The sequence below is a fragment of the Apis dorsata genome, unplaced genomic scaffold (genome assembly GCF_000469605.1).
Source record: "Apis dorsata unplaced genomic scaffold, Apis dorsata 1.3 scaffold_37, whole genome shotgun sequence".
NCBI lineage: Eukaryota > Metazoa > Arthropoda > Insecta > Hymenoptera > Apidae > Apis > Apis dorsata.
This window is the reverse complement of record NW_006263339.1, coordinates 945,488-955,714: the sequence shown is the minus strand read 5'-3', so window position 1 is coordinate 955,714 and position 10,227 is coordinate 945,488. Positions and strand designations below refer to the sequence as shown.

The 10,227-nt window shown below is 32.3% G+C and overlaps 1 protein-coding gene across 1 annotated transcript in view; it reads right to left on the bottom strand.

The window, feature by feature from the left end:
- LOC102680832 overlaps window positions 1-10,227 on the bottom strand; it is a 33,541-nt gene that overhangs the window by 8,807 nt on the left and 14,507 nt on the right. Inside the window, exon 3 of the mRNA XM_006608480.2 lies at window positions 5,942-6,095. Within this exon, the coding sequence (XP_006608543.2) occupies window positions 5,942-6,095 (154 nt within the window). The remainder of the gene's footprint in view (window positions 1-5,941; window positions 6,096-10,227) is intronic.

Sequence of the window (10,227 nt, the reverse complement as noted above, 5' to 3'; positions counted from 1 at the left end):
TTTTTTTTTTTTTTTTTAGGCAGATTTTCCCTTTGATCTTGACGATATTAGTTTGCAGATTTATTTCTTTGGTTATTTAAAATTTTTTAAAATCTATATTTCTTTTTTTTTTTACACACGGTAATCTATCCTTTTAGGTGGAAGTTTTTCTAGATTGGAGCTTCTCTTTGATTCTCTTTTTTAAATTTATCCTTTAGAATGTATAAAAATCTTTTTTTCTTTTTTTTTTTTTTTTTTGAAAAAAGTAATTCATCTCTTCGGACGGGGTTAAATTGGAAATTCTTTTTTGCGATCCTCTTCTATAAATTCTATTACATCTTTCTAATGCCAAAGAGTATCCGTTTTATTGTAAAATATCCCCTTTTTTTTATATAATTTATTAAAATATCCAATTGCGATAGAAAACAATAACAAACTTTTTCGACATTTTTATTTTCTTTCAATCGTTAAAATTCAATCAAAGCGCATCTTTCTTCAATAAATGCCGACCTTGTTACTGTCTCGTAACGTACAGAATACATTACCCTCTCGAATCCAATACTATCCAATAAAGATACCTTAAACAAGAAGAATCTTCCTTATCTTCCTTATTAAAAATTTAATCAATAAACATCTTTCTTTATAATAAAAATTCTTGAATGTATCTTCTGGCGCACAAAATACATTAATCCTTCGAATCCTCGATAAAAAGAAAAAAACAATAAACCTTAAAAAAAAAAAACTTGTTCAGAACCTCTTCAAACAAACACCCTGATAGAAGTTTTCTCATCGCAATTTCCATCCTTATCCATTTCCCCGACCAACTCAAACTTCATTTTTTCCACTATACCGACTCCAATTTCCCTTCCAGCTGAATATCACAAATGTATATCGTTGTACCGTTTAATTATCATCTCGAAACATCTACGACCCTCTCTCTCTCTCTCTTTCTCTCTCTCTCTCCTCCGACAACGAGGACTATCTCCAAGTCCAAGAGGGTTGGACACGCTCGAATAAGCGTGTATCCAAGGTGACAAGCAATTAGCAACGTTATTTGATGGGCAAACACCTATTAACCATTCCGAGATGGCGGAGGAAAGGGGTTGGAGGAGGATGGTGGATGTCAGGTGAAGAGTAACCGAGACTTTGTTAAGGTCATAATCTAGACAAGAGATTGTACACAATCGGGCTCCAATTTCTTGTCAGATACTGAGAAACAAGATATTCCAGTCCAATTATGGGATAATATTCCGTATCCGGAATATTCCGGATGGAATAATTGAGATGTGACATTAATATAATAAATAAACGATACACTGGTGATTATATATTTATTGTTGAAGACGTAAAAAATTAGAGGTTCGATTAATCTCGAAAAATTGTACAATTTATAGATATTCGATATTCAGATATATTTTTTATTTTTTATTTTTTAGTATGGAGAAATATCGCGCCGATATAATATAAAATGGGCTATGAGCTTTTGGAATAAAATTCCAAAATTATATACGCGACACGAAGCGGTATTGGCATAATTTTATCTGAATTATGGCCACTTTCCGGCGCATACGCTTTCACAGCTTAATAAATGTGCACAAGTATGCGATGATACTGCAGAGTATCGAAAAAGCGATCGCGTTCTAATTTCCATTCTTTGACACTGGCTCCTCTTCTTCTCCATCGATATTTTTACAAAAGCGATAAAAAAAAAAAAAAAAAAAAAAAAAAAAAAAAAAAGAAAAGAAAAGAAAAAATTAAATTATCCTCAAGACCATCCACAATTATCCTCCATCCCTTTTCATTAACCCCTTTTTCAATATCCACGTAACATTATATCCACCTTCAATACGCGCTTCCTTCCATTATTAGCTTTTTTCAAAAATTTTCACTCTCCTTTCACGCCTTCCCCCAGAGAAAGAAGGTGTAACATCCGTGTTAAAAAGAACTTCGTTTCGTTAAAATAAAGAATTATTCAAAAGCTGAACGACGAGCTTTTACTTCGAAACATGCACGCGGAACTTTCCTTTCAATCCGTCCTTTCGCGCTTTTAATTTTCTCTGTCACGGATTTATATACGGCATACTTTCTCTCAACACGTTGCCACGACGGTGGATTCGCGTCGAGCAGCGAATTTTAACAAGAGGGGCTCATTTATATCGAGCAGAAGAAATCTTTGTAATTTTTAATTTACGACGACAATTTTCACGCCGAGTAGAAAATTTCGGCACAAATGCTTGGAAGAAATTTGCGGTTGTTATGGTGGCGAGGGTGCGGTTTAAGAAAGGGAAAAATTATGGGGATAAATATTTTGCCCCACATTTTCCCCAAGCTTATAATCAACTGGGATATTAAGATAAAAAAGTTGTGGAACTAAAGGTGGAGAGAGAGAAAGAGAGAGAGAGAGAGAGAGAGAGAGAGAGAGAGAGAGAGAGAAAAAGTTTGGTCTTTGGGTAGAGAAAAACCGAGGACGATGTTCAAAGTCTTTATATATGTATTTTTTAACGAGCATCTTGTAATAAGCTAAAAAGTTGAAGTTTTATGAAATATAGGAAAATAGAACACGGTTGTTAAAAGTTTGGAACAAGGTTTTGATTATATGTGTATGTGTGTATATGTATATATATGATATACAAAGTTTTATTCCGAGTTTGAGCGTAATTATTACGATATAATGAGATTCTAGAATATTTTAATTAATCCTTTGTGCGATTTAATTGTTTCACGATAGGAGAATTAAGAACTTTCGATATCTTTCGAACGCTTCTTCTTGGATATCGGCAACTTTCAAAATTCTAAAATTCCTCTTATGAAACTTTCTACTGGAAACTCATAAACTTTTCTTCAATATTTAAGACTCAAAGTTTTGGAAATTAATATTCCTTGAAATCTTGCCACTTTTTCCTCGATATCGACAATTTTCGAAGTTTCAAAATTTTTTTTTTTAGCACTTGGAATTGCCAAAGTTTTCTTCAAAGAATTCTTCTTGGAAATTCTTAAAAGTTTAGAATTTCTTCTTTATTTTTTTTTTAAAATTCACAAATTCCAAAATTTTTACAATTCCTCTTGAAAAAAATCCTGACTGAAATTAACAATTTCAAAATCCTTCTCGATCTCCAAAAATTTCAGAATTCCTTCTCAACCAACACGATCTTCAATTCCAAACTCTCAAAATTAAAAACCTCGACCAAATAAAATATCCGTTTCAATTTGCATACGAAAGCGAATACTCTGTTTCTTTGAAACAGAGTCATACTCGACTCTGTAAACGCGTCACACGGTGGCATAAAGTTATCGGGAACAATGGACATCCGATTTCCGGCAAGGCCGCCATTCACCACCAGGAATTTGGCCGCCGTTAAATTTTACGGTTTACAGTTGCGATCGATTAACGCTCGAGAATGGTTTCAGCTGTAATGAGTTATCGCGATTTGATAGTTCATAAAATTGATTGTCCCCGATCGATCGTTCCCAACATTTTCCCAAACTTTCAACGACATCCGATTACGTCGTGTATTTTGTTTTAATTGCGAGAAGAGAGAAGGGAGAGATAGGAAATGGAGAGTGAGAACGTGGCCAGAATATAATTATTTTAATTTCGCCGGGAAATCGGCAAGTGGAATCGGCAAAGAATTATCGATCGAACCGGATGGTACCAACGAACGATGATCGACCGTCGATAATTGAAAATTCGTGTTTGGAGAAAATTTGATCGAAGATTACGGTGAAAGGAATTTGTTGGCTTTTACCAATATTTTTGAATTGTAAATGTATTTGAATATTTTCAATTTGGCGATAGATCAGAAAGGGAATTTTTCGAATTTTTTCTCCGAATAAATTATTAATAATATATATATAAAAAAACGTAATATTTGAATTTCGATTTTTTCACGAATATTTTTGAATTAAATAAATGTATTTGAATATTTTCAATTTGGCGATAGATCAGAAAGGGAATTTTTCGAATTTTTTCTCCGAATAAATTATTAATAATATATATATAAAAAAACGTAATATTTGAATTTCGATTTTTTCACGAATATTTTTGAATTAAATAAATGTATTTGAATATTTTCAATTTGGCGATAGATCAGAAAGGGAATTTTTCGAATTTTTTCTCCGAATAAATTATTAATAATATATATATAAAAAAACGTAATATTTGAATTTCGATTTTTTCACGAATATTTTTGAATTAAATAAATGTATTTGAATATTTTCAATTTGGCGATAGATCAGAAAGGGAATTTTTCGAATTTTTTCTCCGAATAAATTATTAATAATATATATATAAAAAAACGTAATATTTGAATTTCGATTTTTTCACGAATATTTTTGAATTAAATAAATGTATTTGAATATTTTCAATTTGGCGATAGATTAGAAGGAAGAAATTTTTCGAATGAATTATTAATAATACGTATATAAAAAACATGATATGATAAAATACTTGTAACTTTTCAACTTAATTTAACCTAATTTAATCTTAACTTAATTAGTACGAGAATATCAGGATAATACAATAATTACTACTGTCAGACTGAAATAAATCGAGGAATCTGAGGGCGAGCCGGGATGAAATTAGGATTAAATTGAAACAGAATTATGGGATAAAGGATGGGTTAAACGGAAGTTGAATCGACACCATGCTTCTCGGAATAATCTTACGAGTTATTAAGCGATGAAGATGGAAAAAAGATAGATAAGACGAAAAATTCTAATAAGATGAAAAAGAAAATAGGTCGTTTAGGGATAAATATGCGAGCTTCTACCCTTGCAACGTCGAACGCGGCGGGATAGGTGCCCGTGCTCATTTTCACCCCTTTAAATTTACACACTCTCGGTCATGACAGGGGAACATGGGCCGTGTAACGAAATTTCGCGCTCGGCGAAAATGCACAGGCCCGTCCTTTTATTGGAAACGAAATTCTCAGGGCTCTCAGGGCTTGCAACATTGTACATTCTCGTTCGTAAATCTTTTGATACCCAGTTATTTCTGATTAAATTCTTCGTGTAACTATAACAGTATTGTGTACATCGACGATTTTGTTCTTCAATTTTAATTATCTATTAATATTATTTAATAATTTTGAAATTTAAATCAACGGAGGATTTATCAAATAATTTTCAGTTCAATCTCGTGTTTAAAAGGAATTAATTAGATACTCGAATATTTTGACTGAAAGGGTTGAAAGGATTTCATTTGTTAAAAATAAGTAATAGAAAAAAAAGTTTAAGATGATAAATCTCAATCTAATAACGTATTAACAAGTGGAATAACGTTATAACTATTAATATTACAGATAATAAACAGACTACAATAATAAAATAATAATAATTTTATCATTATTTTATAATTACAACACACAAGCAAAGTATATGCAATTACAAATTATCAATTATTAATGTTATAATATAATATTAATATTTTAGACTATAATGCAATATAATTTATGTAGATTATACATTACCTGTAATATTAATAATCACAACATTATAATAAATCATTTAATACATAACCCATAATAATAAATATTAATAATAATCTTATAATACGTAGAGATAAAGTATAACTATAATATATAATAACATTATAATAATAAAATACTATTAATATATTTCACTATTGTCTCGTAATTGCAACTATTTATCATCCACAATGTAACACATAATAATATATAATCAAAGAAATTTTACTATTATAATAAAATACTATTAATAATATTTTACTACAGTCTCACACTTACACGTCCTATTCATCATCCACGATACAATAACGAAATAACCAAAGAAATAATCTCAAACTATCTTACCGTATATTTTATTCAACAGACTTTTTTATTCGGCCAAAGAGGCGGAAGAGTGATGAGAGAGGAATCGAAAATCGCGGATGGTACGCGATAAGAGCGCAGGAGGGGAAGTTAAACGCGCAGAACTGTTTCAGAGGGGAATAAACGATACTCACCCACGTGGAAGGCGATGAGGTGTCGTAATTCAGGATCGACCCCGAGCCGGGACCGTCTTGATACGTCCTGGTAGCCGAGCTTTTGGAGAAATTGGTCTTGTATCTCGAGCGGTTTCTCGTGAGAGGCCAATCTCCTTCCGGATTCCCCTCCATACTGAAAAAAACCCACGTAATCTCTTAATGGATCTTATTATCGACTCGGATATCTACCGATCTTGTTTACATAAAAAGAAATGTAATTTCCTCGGCAAGGGACCAGACAGGACCGGTGGAATTTGTAAAGGTCGACGAGTTTCTTCGTGGGATGGAAGAAGGGTAATGATCCTTTCTCAGGGGAATAATTTTATTTCGTTTATGATATTTATTGGAATTAGTCACGAGACTATTTGAAAAAATCGAATTTTCCGTTTTCTTGAAAATTTTGTAACAACTTTTAGATTGCTCGAAAATCTAATTCGAACGGATCAATCAATCTCTCCGAAAATTAAATCTTAACTTTAGTTAGATTCGAAATTTCGAATCTGTTATATATCAAAGAAATCATACGAATTAATTCTCTCTTTTAAATTTTAATGTTAGCGAACAATTTTCTAATTTCCAGTTTCGTTTACTTCAACGTTTAATCAGACAGAAAAAGAGAAAAAAACATAGTACGAAGTATCTGACGAAATTTAACAGTTTTTACGATAGTTTCCGTATATGATACGGGATGGTGAACAGGACGAGGAAAAAAAGAAAAAGAAAGAAAGAAAAGCAAAGATAAAAGGTAATAAGAATCGGGCTCGTGTTTTCTCTTCCCTTGGCTAGCGACGTTTCGTCACGAACGACGAGTTTTTCGCGTGTTCCCGCGTAAATCTTGCCAACCTAATTAAGAAGCGCGGGCCGACCGCGTTCCATCTTAATTTCGACATCCGGTGAATTTTCCGGATCGAGCCCGCGTTTCCCTTTCATCTTCGGTAATTAAAAAACATTCCCCCACGCACCAGCTATGAAATACTAATAACGATTATGGCACAGCAACGCACAGCAACGTGAAGCTTAATAACGTAGCGATTATTTGGGATTTAATCCCAAAGAATAGATCGTTTTTAACGATTTATTATTTGGAAAGTAAATCTGGGATAAAAATCTCAACAATTTTTCTCCCTCTTTCCTTTTCTTCTTCTATATTCTTTCCAATATTCTATTTCTTCGTTCGTTCCTCCTTCTTTATTTATATTAATATTCAAGAATATTCGGTCGCATCTTTATTCAAAAGGGATATTTATAGTCTCACGTTCGTATCAAATCTTTGGATGGCATGATCCAATAGCTAATCTAATTGGATTAAACTCAGAAAATAAACTCTTCCTTTACACGTGAAACGTTTTGATAATAATATGAGAATCGATGAGTAAAATTTAATAGTTGAGTTAACGAGTATAAAGTTACTTAAATAACTTTATATTCTTCGAAACGTAATAATAATCGTAATAATAATAAAAATTTTTTCGTTCGTTCCTCCATTTTTATTTATATAAATTCAAGAATATTCAGTCGCATCTTTATTCAAAAGGGATATTTATTGTCTCACGTTCTTCAAATCTTTAGATGGCATGATTCAATAGCTAATCTAATTGGAATAAACTCTTCTTTTACACGTGAAACGCTTCGATAATAATATGAGGATCGACGATGAGTAAAATTTAATAATTGAGGTATAAAGTTACTTAAATAATTCTATATTCTTCAAAACGTAATAATTACACGAATAATTGTAAGATCGAGGATAACATAGGAAGCATTTTTAATAAGCGATCACTTTAAAATAAACTGTTATATTTAATTTAAAGTTCACTGAAATTTTATATAGTTTTATTGAATGTTGCCAGCAACATCACTATTTCATAGTTGCTACCTATTTGTTTTTCTTTTCACATACTTCAAATGTTTTATAAACAGATATGCATAATCAGATATAATTAAATATATTCATTCAAACCTAAACCCGTACATTTTTATTTATTGTTTTCATTCAACATAAATTTATTCGAAATTTTTAACTAGTTACTTTTTCAACCAAGAGTCAACTGCCCGTCAACTCTGTACTCAAGTTACTTTCAATCGTCACGCTTGTCGCAACAAATTTACTTACTTAATTGATCAAACGCGGTCTCAAGGAAGGACAAATAAATTTTCGTTGTTCAATCTCAGCGCACGATGCAATCCATCGTTTAATTAAAATGGAGGGGAAGTAGGGAACAAGCGTTCCGTCACAATTGGCTCGAAGCATTATCAAATTCTCAAATGGCGGACATCGACTCGCGTCGATCGAAAACCTATTAAACATCCAATTCAAACCTCGAAACCTTTCCCCCAAACCAATCCCAATCCGGGCCCCGCACACCATCGGCGCTGTTTACGACTTCCGTTTTACTGCTTTCCCGTGGCCAGGGAAACGTCGGATCAAAATTGGCCACGCAATCCGCAAGCTCCAACGATCGAAATCGCTTGGTTTTTCGATCCGTAACGAAAATATCGAGAGTATGAATATTTTTGACTATTTATTTATTATTTAGCTTGCTTACTTTTTCTAAAATATAATTCTTTATTGGTAAATCGAGAGTAAAAATTATACTTGAAAGACCGGTTTATTGGGGAAAGGAATTAGGTTCGAGAATTTGAACATCTGCGAAAATGGCAGATCTTCGAAGAATGATGGATACTTATTGTAGAACTTAATTCTCAATGTCCAATTAAAAAATAGTAATAGAAAATAGAAAAAGGCGTTGTCGAAAAGCAATGATATTACAAGCAATGAAAAAATAAAAATAATAAATAATTTTTAATTTCAATAAACACTTGGAGACAGTTTTTATAGATCAATGATAATTCTGGTATACTGTTCGTTACCGAAAAATATGTTGGAGAATTTGAAAATGGAGTTTCAGAAACGAAGCCAAAGCCAAAGCCAAAAATAAAAGGAACGAACACGTTTGAGCAAGAATAATTTTTAGTAGATATCACGTTAAACGTTAATTATTCAAAGGAGTATCTTTCGTCCATTGTACGTAAAGTAAAATACCGTCGAGAATATTATTATCCAAATATATTCGAATCTTGCCATCCTCGAATATCTTCACTCTTCGAGGCGGCCATGTTTGCGGACTTTGGAGGCTGTTCGAGGTTCCAGCCGTCGAGTTGCAAACTTTTCGATCCAGGAACTGTTCCCAGGGACAGGTTTCTTTTATAAGAAACCACTCTGTAGGATCTTGGAGAAGGGCTTTCAACGTCGCATCAATCGAGAAGTTTCTGTCTCTGTTGGAAAAAGTCGTGCCTCGGCCAAACAGCCTTTTTACCTGCAATCAGAGTAACTTCGCGGCAAGTTTGATTGACCCGCCATCACGAAGAAACGCGAATTCCTTCTTCTTTTTTTTCTTTTTTTTTTATTTTTTAATCCTTCTTCAGATTTTTATTTTTTTTTCTTCCTCTATTCCTTCTCTTATCGTCCCAGAGAGTCTTTTTAATTCGAAGCGTTTTCGTTTTCTTCTTCTTTGTTTCAACTTTTTATGAAAGCTCGATTGATTACTTCTTCCGATGTAATTGTTGAGAAAAAGTTTCTCGAAGAGTTTGTTAAGATACATGGAACGATTTTCGAGTTTAATCGGTTTTGAAATCGGATTGATTCGATTAAAAAAAAAAAAAAAAAAAAAGAAATAGAAAAAGAGAAAAATAATATCGCGATATTATAAATTATTATAATAACAAATTTTTAATTCGTATTTTTTAAATTTTTATTTCGTATGTTTAATTTATATCTATAAATGAAAAAATAAAATAAAATAAAATTTTCCAACTTTAAAAATATCAAAAAAATTTCATCCCCAAAATATAATTCACCACGCGTATCTTCACGCTCCACAAACAAGGCGATAAATCCTTGATCAAATATGCCATTAGTTGCTCTCCATTTCTCGTGTCCCATTTATTAAACGGGGGAAAAGGATATTATAGAAAAAAAAAAAAAAAAAAAAAAAAAGGATGGAAAAAAAAATAATCCAGCTGAGGTTAATCGCGACGTGACCGAAAACCGATCTCAATTTCTGTTTATTGACATAGAAACGATGAGGAGGAGAAAAGAGAGAGAAATAGAAAAGTTTATTCGGTGGATCATTAAAAAAAAATAATCGACCGCGAATCGATAAAAATATTTCGTTTCGCGACACGATTATTTTTTCTTCGCCATTTTCCACAGCGATTTTAAACATTAGCGCGCGTTAAGTGTTCCAACTTGCGAAAGAATAAAA